Below are 20,797 nucleotides of genomic sequence, written 5' to 3'. Positions count from 1 at the left end.
CATGACCCATAATGCAAATCTGAACACAACCTTGCCTCTTTTCTCATGTTCATTAAAACACTTTTAAATGTAATCCTATACCTTGATCATTCTATCTATTGGAAAAACCAAGAATTTATTATCACAAATCTAACATAATATAATCCTCCTAGTTACTAACACCAGAAAAATGAATCCACTGTTATAAATATTTTCCGACTATTAAAAAAAAAAACCATAATTCTCACTTTTTGGCAATAGACGTATTTCTTTTATAATGGACTAAAAATATTTTCAACATAAATGCTTTAGGAACCTTGCAAATTAAAGTACTTTGATAGTAATATAGGGAAATACTCTGACAATTGTATAGGGAAGGCTGAGCAGTGATTAATTTGACATCAGTTTGAATAGTTGTTATGATAGGTAACCTTTACCAATGTTATTGTTGAGATACATTTTGGTTTTTTTTTAAAAGCACATCTGCATGCTATTTTTCAATAAAAAGCTTTTTAGAACTTCAATTGCAAGCAACAGATTATACACGAAACACCAATTTACTTACCTATTAATTCAGCAACCGCACTAAATGGCCAAGTGTGACTCGTAGAATTTGTATGTAAAAACTTCGGGCAAAGCTGAAATAAACCAATGATTCACGTAAATTAATTAAGGTCTTACTTTTGAGAACAGACGCCAAAATAATTTTCTGTCCCAGTATTAAGAGAGACCAAGCAAGAATGACTTAGCTGCTTGTGTCAGGATATACCTGGAAGACATAACCCGGAAAATGAGATTCCTGGAAGATAAGGCTGTAAATCAACTAAATAGTTTCTCATCAAGTTGTGCTGCAAAACCCTTGCCTCCTTGTGTAGACCAATCCAGAGCCATATCATAAAGCGCCCAATCCCAAAGCTATCCACCCTACCAAGACCTACCTCAAAATTACCATGAGATAAAACTAAGACTTTGTCAAATGGGTGTTTTCTCCTTTAGTGCATTAAGCTTAATAAACTTAGCTTTGCTTATTAATCAACAGGCTTTTCTCATGGTCTCTCCAAGTTCATTATATCAACAGTTGAACTTGCAGCACTGGAGCAGTATACATCTATAAAGCCTTCAAACAATGTCAAATAACAGTTCAAATGCAACAAACCTTCTTGACCTCCAGAGAGTTTATGTCTGATTCATGGTAATACAGTATGGAAGGGTATGTTAATCAACCTCATGCTATAGGGAACTCTCTCAATTCCTGAATAGTGCAGGTATCAAATGCCTAAAAATGTACAAATGGTTTAAAAAGGTTGAGGCTTGGAAATTTCAATATGCAGAGTATTTCCATGAAATGAGGACTTTTTTGTGTTCATTTTGAACAGATTATCTCATATTTAAGGGGGGAAAAAAGAGGCACTTTAAGTGTTTCATGTGAAGAGCCCTAGAAATATGATTAGATTATAAATCCAACCAGCTGCATTTACAGTGTTCAGCTGCTGCCACAAGGTGTCAGAGAGAGGTCTACTTTACCTCTCTCCACCCTCGATTTTAGACAATCCCCAAGCATTTGTTTACTATCAGGTTAAAGTACACATGTGAGAAATGGTATTCTGTAGAGCAGTGGTCTTCAAACTGGACCATATGTAATTCAGACCTTCTATGGCATACTTTCTATAGCATACATCCACGTAATAATGGAGTATAAGGAATTCCCCAACTTCCTAAAACAAGAGTTTTTATAAAGAAAATCAATTTCTAGGCCTTCATCTTCTACAATAAACCTTTTGTCAAATTAGTCTACCTGAGTCCTGTCCCAGGCCCTCCCCTTGCACAATCATCAGTCCTCCATTTATAAAAGAATACATAGTGTACTCCTCACCCATTCTAAATCTTACTATGGGGCATGGCTTTGGGGTGTAAAGCCTCTGGCTACCAAAGGAGAAGACGATTAATCAACACCAGAAACCCTTGGAATAGTTTCTGTCTTTGCTCTCTATTTTATGAATTTGTTAGGTGTGAAGTCTGGAGTTAGAAATTGGGTATTTTGGCCCACGTTGTAATACTTTGATTTTAGATGTACGGCAGACTGTGGGCAGACTGTCAACTTACTTTCAATGACTTCATCCTATATACCAACTCCAGACTGACACGGTACACATTGTTCTTGAGTAAGAGTCCCGGGGGAACAAAGCAAAGAAGGCATCAGTAAGAAAAGATGAATGCTAAACAGTGGCTTTTTGGGTATTTAAACAAAAGCATTATTTTCAACTACTCTTAATTCTCATCTCTAGAACATGTCATCAGCTGGAAAGAAAAACACCCTTCAACAGCCAACACACACACACACACACACACACACACACACACACACACATGACATGGACTGTGGAGTACCTTTAACTAGATGTGTGATCCTGGGTAAGCAACTTAACCCTCTGTGCCTCAACTTTTATCATCTGTGAAAATGAGGATGATAATAATATCAGCTTACCAGGACATTAAGAGAATTAAAAAACTTAATATTTGTAAATGCTTAGAAGAACACTTGGGACATAATAAGCATTATAAGTGTATGTTTTTTTAAAAAAGTAAGTATACCTCTAAAGGCACAACCGAGCTCATATATAAATAAAGAAAATCCTCATGGGCCTCAAGTAAAGAAGGAATTAAAAACTAAAATAAAATTTGAAAATGGGGATTAGAGTGGGGTGCTTAACTGGAATACACAGGTTTCGATTTTAATGGTGACTCAGGGATAGGAGACATGGCAGAAGAGAAGCACACACTTGAAGTAACTGCCCCCTCTTACCTCCTCAGTAAAAAAGGGGGTGGGGGGAATATGCCCAATGGGAAGCTTTGGTCTGGACTCTAGGTTAAAAAAAAAAAAAAGTGTAACATGAAATTCTGTAAAGAGGCATGCCTTCACTTGGGTTAAGCATTTCAATTTATATAACCTGCAGAACCACTGTGGAGACACAGCCTCAACCAGACTGCATAGGATTCTCCCAGAGACATTATTTGGGGAATATTTGAGTACACAATCTAAAATAACATTTAAGGAAACAATCCACCAGGAGAAAATATTAGCAGACAAGACACAGTAGTATTAGACATCGCCCCCCAACACTAGGTAAAAGAAATATCAGCCTATAAAACAGGAATACCCTGAAATAACTAGACATTTAAAAAGTAATCCTCCCCTCCAAAAAACACACAAAAATGAGACAATGAAGACCACACAGATATTTTAAGGAATCAACAGAGGGACTTCGGACTTCCCTGGTGGCGCAGCGGTTAAGAATCCGCCTGCCAATGCAGGGGACACGGGTTCGAGCCCTGGTCCGGGAAGATCCCACATGCCACGGAGCAACTAAGCCCGTGCGCCACAAATACTGAGGCCACGAGCCACAACTACTGAAGCCCACACGCCCAGAGCCCGTGCTCCACAACAAGAGAAGCCACCGCAATGAGAAGTCCATGCACAGCAACGAAGAGTGGCCCCTGCTCACCACAACCAGAGAAAGCCCGCGCGCAGCAACGAAGACCCAACGCAGCCAAAAATAAATAAATAAAAAATATATATATAAAAAAAAATCAGTAGAACTTTTAGAGTCAACAAATAGTCACAAATTTTAAAAAATCATTTAAATATAAGATGGAAGCCTGAACACATGGACAGTGTTTACCTCTGCTGCCTCCCAAAGCCACTCTATAACGAAGGGAAAAAAGGGGCATAAACCCAGAAGAACAAAAAGAATCAAAGAAGTGATTACTAATAGCAAACAAAATAGTCAGAAGTTTGCAAACTGGAAAGCACAGACTAGTGACAACTGATTTAATAGCCTGGAAAAAGCTAAATCCGAAGCCTGTAGGAGATGAGAAAGCCAACCAGAAGCAGGTCAGGAACCTTGGCAACCCCAGAAAGTCTTAGAAATTAGACTTTGTACCTTTGAAGTAAAAGATACTAGAAGTTGTATGAAAACAAGATAGGTTGAAAGTCTTTAAAAGAAGAAAGATTCCCCAGCTCCTTCTTTTACCCTGAGCAGCCCTTCAACTACCCTCAGCAAACCACATAAGGCTGGAGGTCTGTCCTCTGGAGAAACTGACGGCGGTGGGCTCACAGACAATCAAAAGCAGGTGGGTTAAAAGCAGGTCAGCAAATAGACCAGAAATAAACCCTCTCGTATATGGTCAAATGATTTTCCACAAGGGTATAAAGACCATTCAATGAGGAAAGGACAGTTTTTTCAACAAATAGTGCTGGGAAAACTGGATATCCATAAAAAGAATGAAGTTGTACCCTTACCCTATACCATAAACAAAAATTAACTCAAAATGGATCAAAGAGCTGAAACCATAAAATTCTTAGAAGAAAACATAGGGGAAACCTTTTATGACGTTGGACTTGGCAATGATTTCTTGAAATCACCAAAATTTAAAACTTCTGTACATCAAAGCAGTGGTCCCCAACCTTTTTGGCACCAGGGACCAGTTTCCTGGAAGACAATTTTTCCACGGACTGGGAACGGGGGGCGATGGAGAAATGGTTCAGGCGGTAATGCAAGCGATGGGGAGCGGCAGATGAAGCTTCACTCGCTTGCCAGCCTCTCACCTCCTGCTGTGCGGCCCAGTTCCTAGCAGGCCGTGGACCACTGCATCAAAGGACACAATCTACAGAGTGAAAAGGCAACCTACAGGATGGGGGGGAAAATCTGCAAATCAAGTATCTGATGAAGGGTTAATATGTAGAATTTACAAAGAACTCCTACAACTCAACAAGAAGAAGACTACAAACAGATTAAACAATGGGCAAAGGACTCAGATAGATATTTCTCCAAAGATGCTCAACGTCTCTAATCATTAGGGAAATGAAAATCAAAACTACAAGGAGATACCGCCTCACACTCAAAGGGTTGGGTATTGTTAAAAATCAAAACAAAAAACACAACAACAAAAGCAGAAAGTAAGTGTTGGGGAGGCCGTGGAGGAACTGAAACTCGTGGGCACCCTTCGAGGGAATATAAAATGGTGCAGCCACTGTAGAAAACAATATAGAGGGGCCTCAAAATATTAAATATACATTTGCCATAGGATCCAGCAATTCTAATTCTGGGTATATACTGAAAAGGACTGAAAGGAGGGTCCTTTTTTTTCCTCCTTAATTGAAGTATAGCTGATTTACAATGTTGTGATAGTTTCAGGTGTACACCCAAGCGATTCCATTATACATACATACATATATACACACACAAAGATATGTGTGTGTGTGTGTATATATATATGTATATATGTATGTGTGTATATATATATATTTTTTTTTTCCAGATTCTTTTCCAGTATAGGTTATTACAAGACACTGAATATAGTTCCCTGTGCTATACAGTAGGTCCTTACTGTTTTTTATTTTGTATAAAATTTATCTATTTTGTATATAGTAGTGAAAGCAGGGGATTCAAGAGACATTTGCACACCCATGTTCACAGTAGCATTAGTCATAATAGCCAAAAGTGGAAGCAACACAAATGTCCATCGATGAATGAATGAACAAACAAAATGTGGCATATTCATAGAGCGGAATATCATTCAGCCTTAAAAAGGAAGGAAAATTTGATACATGTTACAACATGCATGAACCTTGAGGACATTATACTAAGAGGAACAAGCCAATCACAAAAAGACAAATAATGTATGATTCCACTTATATAATGTACCTAGAGTAGTCAAATTCACAGAAGGTAAAACGGCCAGGAGCTGGTGGAAGGGGGAACAAAGGGTTATTTTTTAATGGGTACAGAGTTTTAGTTTTGCAAGATGAAGAGTTCTGGAGATTGGTTGTACAACAATGTGAATGTACTTAACGTACTGAGTTGCACGCTTAAAAATAGTTAAGATGGTAAATTTTATGTTATGTGTATTTTACCACAATAGTAAACAAATGAAAACCAAATCTGCAAACTGAACAATGGGATACTCCTATCTCCTTTTCTCTGCTTCAGAAGAGCTAGCAGCCAGGATTATATAAGCCATGGCAGGAGACTAGATGTAGAATTCCTCTCTGGAAAACGGAATGATTTCTATAATTTCTATCTGGTTCTTTTACAATTGTGCCAGGCCATTCTGGATAGCTTTTTCTAACCCTCACTTGAAAAAAAATTATTTTACAAGTTTTCAAAGTTATTTTAAAGATACTTACTTTATGGTCTAACAGTTCCATTCTTTAGGGTCACCAGATACTGACAGAGAGTGCTCCAACAACACTGCTGGCTCCTACCTGATCACCCAACACTGAAGCCCACCAAAGGACTAGCTCTACTCGGGTATGAACATTCATTTTTTTAGTGTCTCACTTGGAGATATAAGTAGAAGGCTGACCATCTCCAGACATTTGAGAATGTGTAAAATTAGAATAAAAAACACACAGTAAAAAGAATGTAAAGAAATGAGAGGCAATGCAGTAAGCAAAAGAAAACTTCAAAAATACTATGATTAATATACCCAGAGATAAGAACAAATATTTTGTTGAGAAAGATTTTTAAAAGATACTCAGAGAATAAGACAGTGTTTATAATAATTAAATATATGGTAAGAGAAAGGAAGGAGAAGAAACGGAGGAAATCTCCCAGAAAGAAAAAGCAATGGGAGGGAAAACAGGAGACAAAAGAAAACAGAAAAATAAAGGGAAAACTGGCACCAAATAAATGAGAAAATTTTCCATACATTATGGACTTGAGTTTCCAGCCTAAGTACCAGTACAATGCATAGGACTCTACTGAACAATAAAGCATGCTTTTAAAATTCTAAAAAGAAATAACTTCTAATCTAGAATTACAAACCCAGCCAAATTATATGTAAAGAGCAAGGGTAGCAAAAACATATTTCCAAGAAAAGACATAAATTTTCTTCCCATGTACTCTGTTCTCAAGAAGCTACACCTGTGTAGCTACAAGTGGATAGGCTTCACTGCTAACAGTAAAAAAAAAAAAAAAAAAAAACAGCAAATATTTACTGAGTATTTATGGCATGCACAGGACCTTTATAAGACTTTTACAGGTATTGGCTCATTTAAACCAACTTTCCAGCGGGTAAGATTATTATTCCCACTCTTCAGGTCACATACACAGTTATCAGTCAGGATTTGAACCCAGGCATGTGAGCTCCAGAACCAATGCTCTAAATCACAAAATGGTATTAGCATTTGAGAGCTATACCAAAGGAATAAGCAAGCCTTTATTCCAATGAAACTTCATATATGGGAAGTGAAATGTCTATTTCACATAATTTTCAGGTTATGAAATATTATTCTTTTATCTTTTTCCCCCCAACCATTTAAGGATCGTGTGCCATACAAAACAGGTGGCAGGCTGGATTTGGCCCATAAACTGCAGTTTGCCAACTCCTGTCCTAAAGCAAAAGACCAGTGGAAATACACTCCAGAAGCTGCAGATGGGAGATTTCTGTCAATGAGGTTCCAAACGGCCCATTATTACCCACAAAAGAAAGATTTAGCACATGGACAGCTGCTACACCCAGAGAGCCAGCTAACAACAATGCCAGTCTCTCAAGACTGTTTGACCCTTACATTTGCTCCCTCTGTCTTCTCAATCTTGAAGAGACAGAGATAGCAACTTGGGAGGAGCTGGGGAATGGGGAAGAGAATCAAAGTGCAGAAATAGCAAGAAAAAACAAACACCCAGTTCACTCCTTTTTCTCACCACAGTTTTCTGGGCCAGAATTTGGCCCAATATGAGGGGAAAGAGCAGGGCTTTAAAATGAATAAGAGCTTTTAAAGTAGTTAAGGTCTGACTTAACTGTACCTGAGGCTAATTGGAAAGCATCAGAATCTGTCCAGATTCACCTAGGTGAATTAGTAAATAATGTTTAAAGCCAGTGGTAAGAGTAAAGTTCCTCTCTGTCTTCCATCTACTAAATACAATCTCATTCAATAAACCAGTTAGGTAACCAAAGAGCCTTTATTCCGAATATGTACACTCATAAATCAATAAAAATACCCCTCAGAAGAAAAAGAAAATAGAAAAATGGGCAAAGGGTATGAAGTTTTTTTTTCTTTTTTAAATCCCAAACCAAAAAGGGTGAAATGTGACAAACTTTCAACTTCACAGTCAAGTAAATGTAAAGTAAGCACAGATACCATTTCACACTCATCAGGAAAAACGTTAAAGTCTAAAGATACCAGGTGTTGGCAGGAATCTGGCTAAGTGAATCCAAGTCAATGGGCAAAATACCATTTTAAAAGCAATGGTATTACCATTCGAATAATGAGACTGCTGCAGCCATTCTTTGGCCAGCACCAACACCCTCCAGAGAAGAGGTACATTTTTGCATAACAACGCCAACTTTTTAAGGAGAATCATGTAGGGAGGCCACGCCCACACCTTAGGCTGTGAAATTTTAATTCATATTGTGTGACCGCTCCCTCCGAAAAAGACTCACAGATACAAAAAACATGCTCAAGGATTCCCAAGAACCCGAGACGCTCCGGAACAGACACGACCCGGAGACTAGAGGGGAAACGGGAGAGCTCGGTGGTGACCCAGTAGCGATTTGGGCCCGAGGGCTTAACTGGAGGGAAGCGGCAGGAATTTAAATGAATCAGGAAGACTAGTCCCAGCTCGCAGCACCCCGTCCCACCGCCAGGAGGTCAAGGCCGCTGGGCATTTCTGGCCGCAGACTACCTCTCCCTCCCCCTCCGGGACACCCCGCGGGCCCGCAGGCCAGGATGGGTCAGAGGCCCCGCGGTCCGAGGGGCGGGCGGGCTGGCCGCCGAGGCCTCGCCCTCGGACGACAGCTGCAGGGCAGCCAAGAGGGAGCCAGGAGGAGGGGCCGCGGCCCCGGCCCGCCCCGAAGCTGCAGAGGCAAAACAGAAACGCAGCCCGACGCGCGCCGCCCGGCCCGGCCCTGCCCTGCCCGCCGCCGCGCAGCTCCGCCGTCGGTAGCGAGATGGCCGCCGCCGCCTCCCCCGGCCCCGCCGCGGCCCCAGCCGCCGCGCCGGGCCGACGAGTCGCCACCGCCCACTGCGGGCCCCCCCCTCGCTTGCCCGCCTGCCCGCCCTCCTGGGACACGGCCCGCTCCACCCCTCGCGGCTGCTCACCGCGCTGAGGCGGATCCCGCTGGGTGGCTGCGCCGCCATCTTGAGCGAATTACAAAGCCAGGACCGGCCTCAGCCGCAATCCGACTGGGAGGCGGCGGGAGACAAATGTGGAGCCCGCAAGGCCCGCCCACTTCCGGGGCGGAGCGCGCGGGTGACCCCGCCCACTCACTTCCGCCTCCCGGCGCTGTGGAATTGGGAGTGTAGGGAAGGTAAATCGCCCTGGGGGTTAAGGGAGCCGGGACAGCGTGAGAGGTAGGCTTCAAGCTCCGGGGCCCTGCAGAGTAGGGCGCATGCGTGAGGCACCCGTAGGGTGCCTGCGGTAACTGAACCTAGAGGCTTTGTCAAACAGTAATCAGCATGCAGGCCGCAAAGAGCTTTATTTGGGACCTTGGGAATTGCAACTGGGGATAGGTGCCAGCAAAACAGTTTGGGAAAGAGAGTCTGAGGCTTATAAAGGCAAAAACCACAAGGTTGTTAAAGTTGTCTTGCAGGAATTATGATTGACTTTGATGCAAAAAGGAAATATTTGTCCTTAAGGGATAGACTGTCACGAGTTATTTAGGGTAAGGGCCGGATAAGTATCTTGAATTTCTGGAACATCGTGCAGATGTTCTGGATACCTTTGTTAGACGATAGATAAGCGGTCAAAAGGTCAGATTCTTTCTGGGCTGAGACATGCATAAGTCACACTTCCTCAATGGCCTCTGGCTCCATTTTAGAGAGATCTCTTAGCAACACCTACTCCTTTTTGATTTTCCTTTTGCAGCTTGAGGGCCCCAACTTTGAAGCCGGGTGCCATGGGAGTTGGTGACCCAAAAATGTGCACTTGAGGTGCTTGACCAATCTGGACATGAATTACACTGAAGAAAGCCATCACATGCCCACCAGTGTCAATGTAATTTGAAACCTTATTAATGAAATGAAGACTGTACTTTTGGGATGTACCTTGAAAATTATCATCCTTCATCCTGATAAAACGAGTCCTTTCTCATATTGCAACTTATTGAGTCCTTTTGCTCGTGCACATTTATTCAGTATCGACTTTGAGCTGGGCCTTGGGCTAAGTTAGTAGTATATAGAAATGAATAAGTTGGGACTTCCCTCGTGGTCCAGTGGTTAAGACGGCAGGGAGCACGGATTACATCCCTGGTCAGGGAACTAAGATTCCGCATGCCATGAGGCGTGGCAAAAAAAAGAAAGAAAGGAAGGAAGGGAGAAAGAAAGAAATGACTAAGTCAAGGGCTGTCAGATACTGCGGTTAAAGAAACAGTTTAAAGGTTTTTAAAATATTCATTGCGTTTTTATAATTGTAAAAGAAATACATTTTCTTTGTAAAAATTCAAATAGTACAGAAATGTAAAACATAAAATTTACCCCAATACCTTTACCAGAACATATAAATAATTTGGCGTACATTACTCCAGATTTACTATATGCTAAATATTGGGTTGGCCAAAGAGTTCCTTTGGTTTTTTCTGTAAGATGGCTCTAGTAGCACTTAGTTGTCCTTAACTTCATTTGAAACAATTTTGTTAGATTGCAGAGTGACAGCTGTCATATCAGCGTGCATTTAAAAAAAAAAACATCAAAATTGGTGATTTTTAAAAAAATTTTATTTATTTATTTATTTATTTATGGCTGTGTTGGGTCTTCGTTTCTGTCCGAGGGCTTTCTCTAGTTGCGGCAAGTGGGGGCCACTCTTCATCGCGGTGCGCAGGCCTCTCACTATCGCGGCCTCTCTTGTTGAGGAGCACAGGCTCCAGACGCGCAAGCTCAGCAATTGTGGCTCACGGGCCCAGTTGCTCCGCGGCATGTGGGATCTTCCCAGACCAGGGCTCGAACCCGTGTCCCCTGCATTGGCAGGCAGATTCTCAACCACTGCGCCACCAGGGAAGCCCAAAATTGGTGAATATTTGTGTAGCCATTTTAATTGAAGATGGAAAAAAAAAGCAACATTTTTGGCATATTATGCTTTATTATTTCAAGAAAGGTAAAAGCGCAACTGAAATACAAAACAAGATTTGTGCAGTGTATGGAGAAGGTGCTGTGACTGATCGAACATGTCAAAAGTTGTTTGCGAAGTTTCACGCTGGAGATTTCTCACTGAACGATGCTGCTTGGTCAGGTAGACCAGTTGAAATTGATAGCGATCAAATCGAGACATTCACTGAGAACAATCAACGTTATACCACACGGGAGACAGCCAACATACTCAAAATATCCAAATCAGGCGCTGAAAATCATTTGCACTAGCCTGGTTATGTTCATCACTTTGATGTTTGGGCTCCACATAAGTTAAGCAAAAAACACCTTCTTGACCGTATTTCCGTATTTCTGCATGCAATTCTCTACTGAAATGTAACGAAGATGTTCTGTTTTTAAGACAAATTGTGACGGGTGATGAAAAGTGGATGCTGTACAATAATGTGGAACGGACGAGGTTGTGGGGCAAGTGAAATGAACCACCACCAACCACACCAAAGGCCGGTCTTCATCCAAAGAAGGTGATATTGTGTATACCGTGGGATTGGAAGGGAGTCCTCTATTATGAGCTCCTTCAGGAAAACCAAACGATTAATTCCAACAAGTACTATTTATTCCCAGTTAGACCAACTGAAAGCAGCACTCGACAAAAAGTCTGGAATTAGTCAACAGAAAACGCATAGTCTTCCATCAGGATAATGCAAGGCCGCATGTTTCTTTGATGACCATGCAAAAACTGTTACAGCTTGGCTGGGAAGTTCTGATTCATCCGCCGTATTCACCAGACATTGCACCTTTGGATTTCCATTTATTTCGGTCTTTACAAAATTCTCTTAATGGAAAAAATTTCCATTCCCTGGAAGACTGTAAAAGGCATCTGGAACAGTTCTTTGCTCAAAAAGATAAAAAACTTTGGGAAGATGGAATTATGAAGTTGCCTGAAAAATGGCAGAAGGTAGTGGAACAAAACAGTGAATACACTGTTCAATAAAGTTCTTGGTGAAAGTGAAAAATGTGTCTTTTATTTTAAAAACCAAAGGAACTTTTTGGCCAACCCAATACTATTTACAAATATGGAAGTCTAGTTCCTCTGCAACTTGCGTTTTTGTTTTATCTAATTATTTCAATTTGAGGTTTTTAGGTTCTCAAATATTTTTGAATAACTGAATGAGGAAATGTTAAAAAAAAAAAAAAAAAAAGCTTGTGTTCTGTTGCCACCCTTGCTACTGACCACTGGGTTCTCAAATGAAAAAAAAAAAAAAAAGCACAACCTAAAAGTTGAGAATTATGTTTTATTCGGTGGACATACCGAGGACTTAAGCCAAGGAGATAGCCTCTCATTAGCTCTGAGGGACTGTTCTGAAGATGTAAGGGGGGAGCCAGGATATATAGGGGTTTTTGCAAAAAACCCAGGTAGTCGGAGCATCAAAAGATTACTGTTAATTAAAGAAAACCAGACATCTCAAGTTAGTGAATTTAGTGCTTTTCTAGGTATGGGGAGAGGCAAGAGTCTGGGCTTATTGAAATCACCACTTTGATGTACACTTAACTCTCTAGTGCCAGTATCTTATTATTCTCCATCCCGAATCCCCTCAGTGTGTACGCTGGGTGATGGCCTGATGGCCACAACATCCTTTCTTTACTGATATGGCAGATGACATTCTTTGTCCACAGGGTAAATGACATGTGAAACACCTAAGTAAGAGTGCTAGTTAATACCATTTGCAATCCTCTGGACTGGGTAATTTCTCAGTTTCCTCCAGCTTTCACATTGTATTGTTATGTGAGAGGCTCTTTCATCAACTGTTTGTTGAGAACCTACTTTGTGTCTATCAAAGTGAGGGCTCCAAGAATGCAGTGATGAGCAAAATAGAGGATTCCACTCTTGTGGAATCTACAGTCTCTTGGCTGTTTATTCAATAAGTTGTAGCCCATTAGTGAGTTGTGAAATCAATTTGGTGAGTCTCAACCAGCACTTTGCAAAAAAAAAAAAAAAAAAGAATTTTAATTTAATAGTATAGTGTAGTGTCTGTCTGGGCCTAAATCCAACTTATTCACTTATTAACTATGTGATGTTCAGCAATGTTGATTTTGAAATGAGATTAGCCTGGAATATCCGGGTGGACCCTAGATGCAATCACAAGTGTCTTTGTAAGACCGAGGCAGAGGGAGATTTGGTCACAGGAGGCTACTTGACCACTGAAGCATCTCTCCAGAGACTTGAAGATGCTATGTGGATGGTTTTGAAAGTGGAGAAGGGCCATGAGCCAAAGGATGCAGGGAATGCAGCTCCAGAAGCTGGAAAAGGCAAGGAAACTCCCTTCCAGGGCCCCTAGAATTTACAGGGAGCACGAGCCCCTGAAGACACCTTGGTTTCAGTTCATTTCTGACATCTGGCCTCCAAACTCGAAGAGAATACATTTCTGCTGTTTTTTTTTTTTTTTTTTGGCTGCTTTGGGTCTTCGTTGCTGTGCACGGGCTTTCTCTAGTTGCAGTGAGCGGGGACTACTCTTCATTGTGGTGCCCGGGTTTCTCATTGCGGTGGCTTCTCTTGTTGTGGAGCATGGGCTCTAGGTACGTGGGCTTTAATAGTTGTGGCACGCGGGCTCAGTAGTTGTGGCTTGCGGGCTCTAGAGTGCAGGCTCAGTAGTTGTGGTGCACGGGCTTAGTTGCTCCACGGCATGTGGGATCTTCCTGTACCAGGGCTCGAACCCATGTCCCCTGCATTGGCAGGCGGATTCTTAACCACTACGCCACCAGGGAAGCCCCCTTCTGCAGTTTTTAAGACACTAAATTGTGGTTATTTGTCAGAACAGCAACAGGAATAGACAGTAGTCTATGCATGTACAAGCAAACACTTAACCTGTACATACAAATTCTTGCCTCCCCACTCCTAATCTTTTTTTAACACAATTGAGCATACTGTGGAGTTCTACATTCTCAAGGCTTACTCATATGGAAGAAATGTGAGGCAAACATGTACAGGCTAAACTTAAACCAGGTTGGTTTAAAAGGGGCTTTTTCAGGAAAGTAAATGCTCTGCTGCACGCCTCTGGTGCTTGTGTTAGAGAAACTCAAGCTGACTTGGAAATCTTTATCTTTAAAAATGTCAAAGCTGAGTTTGATGTAATTTTTTTATGGTAAAAACTACCTTCTTTGGTGAGTGCTGTTTACTGAATGTTTGTCTCCTCCCAAAATTCATATGTTGACATCCTAACCCCCAATGTGATGGTATTTGGAGGTGGGGCCTTTGGGAGGGTGATTAGGTCAAGAGGGTGGATCCCTCATGAATGCGATTATAGTCCTTATAAAAGAGACCTTACAGAGATCCCTCAACCTTTCTGTTAGGACACAGCAGGTAGAACCAGGAAGGTGCTTTTTTTTTTTTTTTTGGCTGCACTGTGCAGCTTGTGGGATCTTTGTTCCCTGACCAGGGATTGAACCCAGGCCCTCGGCAGACAGAGGGCGGAGTCCTAACCACTGGACCACCAGGGAATTCCCAAGGTGCTTTGACTTTGGACTTCCCTATTACAGAACTGTGAGAAATAAAAGTCTGTTGTTTAAGCCACCCAATCTATGGTATTTTTATTTTAGCAGCCCAAACTAAGACAAGAAAAGAGAAATTTTAAAATTCCATACAAGAGTTAGAATATCTGAAGAAAATAAAATCTCTAACCGATTGATCTAAATCAAAAACAACGTGAAGGGGTTTCCCTGGTGGCGCAGTAGTTAAGAATCCGCCTGCCAATGCAGGGGACACGGGTTTGAGCCCTGATCCGGGAAGATCCCACATGCCATGGAGCAACTAAGCCACAACTACTGAGCCTGCGCTCTAGAGCCCGCGAGCTACAACTACTGAGCCCACGTGCCACAACTACTGAAGCCCGCGCGCCTACAGCTGGGCTCTGCAACAAGAGAAGCCACCGCAATGAGAAGCCCGTGCACCACAAGGAAGAGTAGTCCCCGCTCAGCCCAACTAGAGAAAGCTCGCGTGCAGCAACAAAGACCCAGTGCAGCCAAAAATAAATAAATAAAAATAAATTTAAAAAAAAGAAAAAAAACCAACGTGAAAACTGGTTGCTTTCACAAACCTACACAGTTACACATCTCGACTTTTACACGGAATATATCTCAGAGAGCCTCCGTAGTTGTACATGAAAAACTTCATCACGTTGTTTTACAGCTTCATAACATTTCATTATATTGATGTATTGCGATTCATGTAGTCAATCTCTTACTGGTGGACACTGAGGTTGTCTCCAAACTTTTTGCTATTATCAATATTTACAATGAATAACTTGTACATAAGTCCTTTTGCACATATGCATGTATATCTGATAAGTTCCTGGAAGTAGAATTGTGAGGTCAAAAATACATCCATTTTTACTTTCGGTAGAAATTGCCACATTTTCTCCACAGAGCTTGTACCAACGTATATTCTGTAGCAATGGAAGGGGGGAGGCTCTTTTCCCTCCATCACTGATATTCCTGAAATGGTCAGTGACTAATATCTCAGAGCAATTTTAATTTTTTTCGCATATTGTAAGTTTGGATGTCTTTTTACATTTGTAAAAGGCAATTGTGTGTGTGTGTGTGTGTCAGTGTGTGTGTGTGTGTGTGTGTGTGTGTGTACTCCCTGTTTTTTTTAAATAAATTTATTTATTTATTTATTTATTTTTGGCTGTGTTGGGTCTTCGTTTCTGTGCGAGGGCTTTCTCTAGTTGCAGCAGGTGGGAGCCACTCTTCATCGCGGTGTGCGGGCCTCTCACCAACGCGGCCTCTCTTGTTGCGGAGCACAGGCTCCAGACGTGTAGGCTCAGTAGTTGTGGCTCACGGGCCCAGTTGCTCCGCGGCATGTGGGATCTTCCCAGACCAGGGCTCGAACCCATGTCCCCCGCATTGGCAGGCGGATTCTCAACCACTGCACCACCAGGGAAGCCCTGTACTCCCTGTTTATATCTTTTGCCCACTTTTCTGTTCTGTTTCTTTTGATAGTTCTTTCAGTATTGAAGAAATTAGCCCTTTGTAATATGTCTCAAATATTTTTCTGTTTGCCATTTGTCTTTTACTTTGCTTATGATGATTTTTGTTGTGCAGAATTTTAAAAAGAAAATTTATATAGTCAAAATTATAGAACTTTCTCTTAGGCTTCTGGAATTTATGTTCATCTAAGAAATTTCATCTCCATTGTTGGCTTATATAAATATCTTTTCCTCAGTTCTTCTAGCATTTTCATGGTTTCTTCATAGTTTCAATCTTTGATTTGTTTGGAATTTATTTTGGTGAAAGATGTGAGATATGAATCCAACTTATTTTCCCCCTGTTGGGTACCCAGTTATCCCAACACCATTTATTGAATAAGACGCCTTTCTTTCCCCCTATGGCTTTGAAGTACCACCTTTATTATATGCTAAACTTTTCTATGTGTTTGGGTCCATTGATAGACTTTCATTTTGTTCTATTGACCTCTTGTCCATTCCTGCATGGGTACCAATTATCTTAGCTTTATAATATAAAGATCTGAGGTTAGTTCTCTTCATTACTCTTTAACTTAGAATTTATGCTGTAAGTTAAAATTTACAACTTTATGATGTTGAATTTTCCTCTTCAAGACCTAGTAAACCTTCCCTTTAGCTCCAAGTCTTCTTTTCTGCTTTGGTAGTGTTGTCTTCAAGGAGGTCTTATAAAGTTTTTTTTCCCTATTTTATTATTGTTGTTGTTATTGGCAGTGAGAGTTCATCTATCTCATAAGTGGTCATAAATATATAGATAGATAGATATTGATGTCAAAAAAACTATACTGATGTGTACATATTAACTTCTGATTGAATTTTCTTGCCTTTAGGCCAATCATACTCTTCATTTGGCCACGAGCTCCACCCCCTGCCCCCAATCATATTAAACAACTTGTCTTTTTTTTTTAAATAAATTTATTTATTTATTTATTTTTGGCTGCATTGGGTCTTCGTTGCTGCACGTGGTGGGCTTTCTTTAGTTGCGGCGAGCAGGGGCTACTTTTTGTTGTGGTGTGCAGGCTTCTCATTGCAGTGGCTTCTCTTGTTGCAAGGCACGGGCTCTAGGTGTGTGGGCTTCAGTAGTTGTGGTGTGCGGGGCTCAGTAGTTGTGGCGCACGGGCTTAGTTGCTTTGCAGCATGTGGAATCTTCCTGGACCAGGGCTCGAACCTGTGTCCCCTGCATTGGCAGGTGGATTCTTAACCACTGTGCCACCAGGGAAGTCCCCAAACAACTTGTGTTTTTCCTGAGGGAATTTAGATTGATAGGCTGGCTTAGATTCAGAAACAAACAGAAAATAATTGGAAGGAAAACATGGGACAATATACAATCAAGTGCTTATTAGTTACTGTAGTATCTTTAATAGAACACAAAGCTCTCTGAGCAGTACGGTTAGTGCACAGAGTCAAATGTTCCCTCTCCGTACAGTACCGAAGTGTTTGGTTGTCAAAGGGTCCGGTAAGAATTAAGGACAAGCCAGGTGAAGACAGAATGGGTGGTTCTCACAGAGATGCTTCAGATGGGTTGGGCTGACCATGTAATCAGGCAGTGCTGGGAGCAGCAGGACAGAGCGGGGAAAACACGCCAAGCAGAACACCTCACATGTCCAAAGTGGTGGTCCGGGAAACCACATGAGTCGCAGGGAGGGGATTCTTAGAGTGATGGAGAGGCCAAGATTGGGGAAAAAAACCCACTGTTCCCTGAGCCCACACTGCCTAGTCCTGCAAATCCATTCATTCAAACTTTGTTTTACTCCCCTTTCTTCTTCCATCCAGCACCACCTTGGGCAGATAAATCAACATTTATGTTTTCCATTTAGCTATTTGCTGGTTGCTCATTGATGCCAGATGCCGAAGGAACTGAAGATACAGGCTCTGTCTTTTCCACAAAAGGGCGCTTACCTTGGACCAGTGATCGGCTACTACGTTATTCAGTGCTTTCATAGGGCCACACTGGGAAAGTGCCTCGCTGTGAGGTGTAGAAAGAAGCAAGGCCAGGGAGTTTGGATCTCGAAGACGGGCTCCCATATATTTGTTAAATAAACCAACAAACGACTTGAGTAGGACTTCGCCAGGTGAAAGAGGAGGAGAAAATAGTATCAAGTGGATGAAACAACATATGTAAGAAATGCAGGAGAGGGACTTCCCTGGTGGCGCAGTAGTTAAGAATCCGGCTGTTAATGCAGGGAACACGGGTCCGGGAAGATCCCACATGACGCGGAGCAACTAAGCCCGTGTGCCACAACTACCGAGCCTTCGCTCTAGAGCCTGTGAGCCACAACTACTGAGCCCGCGTGCCACAGCTACTGGAGCCCGTGCGCCTAGAGCCAGTGCTCCGCAACAGGAGAAGCCACCGCAATGAGAAGCCTGCGCACCGCAACGAAGAGTAGCCCCCGCTCGCCACAACTAGAGAAAGCCCTTGCGCAACAACGAAGACCCAAAGCAGCCAAAAATAAATAAATAAATAAATAAATTTATATTTAAAAAAAAAAAAAGAAATGCAGGAGATGAGAAACCCCGAGTGGTTGGAGGAGACAGGAGAGGTATCCATTAAACACTAACTCCTCAGTCCTTTCTCCCCCAGCCCCTGGCCACCACCATTCTATTTCCTGTTTCTATGAATTTGATTATTCAGGCACCTCTTGTAAGTGGAATCATATTTGTCCTTTTGTGACTGATTTATTTCGCTTAGCATCATGTCCTCAAGGTTTATCCATGTTGTAGCACGTGTCCGAATTTCATTCCTTTTTAAGGCTGAATAATGTTCCACCGTATGTCTACATCACATACGTTAATCCATTCATCCACTGATGTACATTCAGGTTATGTCCACCTCTTGGCTATTGTGGATAATGCTGCCACGAACATGGGTGTGCAAATATCTCTTTGTGACCCTGCTTTCCGTCTTTAGCGGAATTGCCGGATCATAGGGTAATTATATTTTAAACTCTTTGAGGAACTGCCATAGTCTCTTCCTAGATCCAATTTTAAAGTCCATTTCCGCCTTGGCTTAAAGTTAGGCGTATTGATTTAGATGCAGGACCACTTGGAAAGAGCTACCTGTATAGGATGAGAGGTAAGCAGACAAGCCTCCCCCTTGCGGGTTTCCTCATTTGCATCAAAGCCATCATCTCTGCGAACTCGTGGCTCTGCAAACTAGTGTTTCTCCAAGAGTGGTCCAGAAAGCACTGGCATCAGAGATAACTTATTACACAAGCAGATTCCCGAATGTCACCCCATTTACTGATTCAGACTTTGTGGAGCGGAGGCTAAGCCTTCTGCAAGTTAGCAAGCTGTCTGGATGATTCTGTGCACACATCAGAGAGCGGACCCCTGTTAAGTAAAGTTGCTTTGCTGGATCCTAACCACAACAGATTTCTAACTGCCGGGTCCTCATAACCATCCTGAAAGAAGGTTGAAAGGGGTCTCTCCACTCAACTTCAGAGATGGCACAAAGTCCGATTGAAGATGATGGAATTCAGCTTATGGAATGATTACTATACGACTTAACAAAACATGTAAGCATGGTAGGATACTACGTAGTGACTCTCACAACGTCCAGTTGCCCCTTAGTGTAGAATGGGTGGACTCTTCTTTGATGGTGTCACTTTTCCATGTTCATGCGTCTGTGTGTCCTGCTAAACTGCAAATGATACCTGGTAGAAGGCATTGTCTTACCTCAATTTAATTCCAAAGGCCAGATTCTGTCTGATCTCCCAGGTTGTTGTTCAAAGCTTTTTTTTTTTTTTTTCAAAGCTTTTAATTACAGTCTTCATCAACCATCTTGATGAATCCAGCTACTTCTAATTTAACTGGGCATAGCACAAATGCTGGAAAATAAGGCTTGTTCCGCTTTAAAACACACCTCACCGCACCTTGAGGGGCAGGAGCCACCTTCTCTGTGCCGAGGCCCTGGGAGGAGCCGCTTCGGCAGAAAGCCAGCTGGGCAGGAAGCCGGCTGGGCAGGAAGCCGGCTGGGCGGGGCGGCCTCGGAAGCTGCCTCCCAAGCGGCCCCGCGCGGCAGCAGCCCTCGCAGCGTTTTCCTGTTTAACCTTCTCAGCCCTGGGCTTGAGAGCATAGTGGCTCTAGAGCAAGACAGACCTAGGCTTCGGTTCCTGGCTCTGCTGACTGTGGAGAACTGAGGAACAGTCCCTACCTCCTAAGGGGGTTAGGAAATCATCCACGTGATGCGCTCAGCGCTACGCCTGGGCCCTGGGAAGCCATCCAGTGGTGACGACCATTCATGCCCGCTCATAAGGGATACGTCCCCACCACACCCTCCTGCAGCTCCGTGCGCTCCAAAGTCCGCTTTGTTAGCGCACGGGACCCAGCACACTGTTTGCCCCCAGAGCAGTGGCACTTTGGTCCTTGGGCTGGACACACGGCTTAACTTCCTTCTGAGAGGAAATGAGTCACAGCGGCCGTCTTCCACGTGGGGTGCAGAAGCGTCTCCGGTGGGAAGGAAAAAAAAGAACTGCTAATTTTGCTTTTCCTCATACTGAAAAAAAAAATCTCCATTTTCTCTTTTAAAACTAACACAACATTGTCAATCAACTATACTCCAACATAAAACAAAAAGTTAAAAAAAAAAAGACATCAAAGAGCCAAAAAAAAAAAGTCAAGTGAAAAAGAACAACTATATAAACCACAGTGGGAGCACAGAGGGGGTTAGTTGCTATAACCCTGAGGGGTAGTTACAGTCGATATTTCCATTTTATAG

At 42.3% G+C, this 20,797-nt stretch overlaps 1 protein-coding gene across 2 annotated transcripts in view; it reads right to left on the bottom strand.

The window, feature by feature from the left end:
* Positions 1-9,221, bottom strand: part of MORC3 (MORC family CW-type zinc finger 3) — a 39,570-nt gene extending 30,349 nt beyond the window's left edge. The window contains exons 1-2 of one of the 2 annotated variants that reach the window (XM_036850208.1): positions 9,083-9,221; positions 545-617 (exon numbers count right to left, since the gene is read on the bottom strand). In XM_036850208.1, coding sequence (XP_036706103.1) covers positions 545-617; positions 9,083-9,121 — 112 coding nt within the window. In that variant the 5' untranslated portion in view covers positions 9,122-9,221. Of the gene's footprint in view, positions 1-544; positions 618-6,166; positions 6,347-9,082 lie in introns of those variants that run through there. The other variant, XM_036850209.1, reaches the window with a different exon arrangement.
* Between the last annotated feature and the right edge of the window lie 11,576 nt (positions 9,222-20,797).

Source organism: Balaenoptera musculus, chromosome 4, assembly GCF_009873245.2.
Source record: "Balaenoptera musculus isolate JJ_BM4_2016_0621 chromosome 4, mBalMus1.pri.v3, whole genome shotgun sequence".
In the NCBI taxonomy this organism is placed as follows: Eukaryota; Metazoa; Chordata; class Mammalia; order Artiodactyla; family Balaenopteridae; genus Balaenoptera; species Balaenoptera musculus.
Note: the sequence above shows the minus strand (reverse complement) of the source record. Positions and strands in the feature narration are given on the sequence as shown.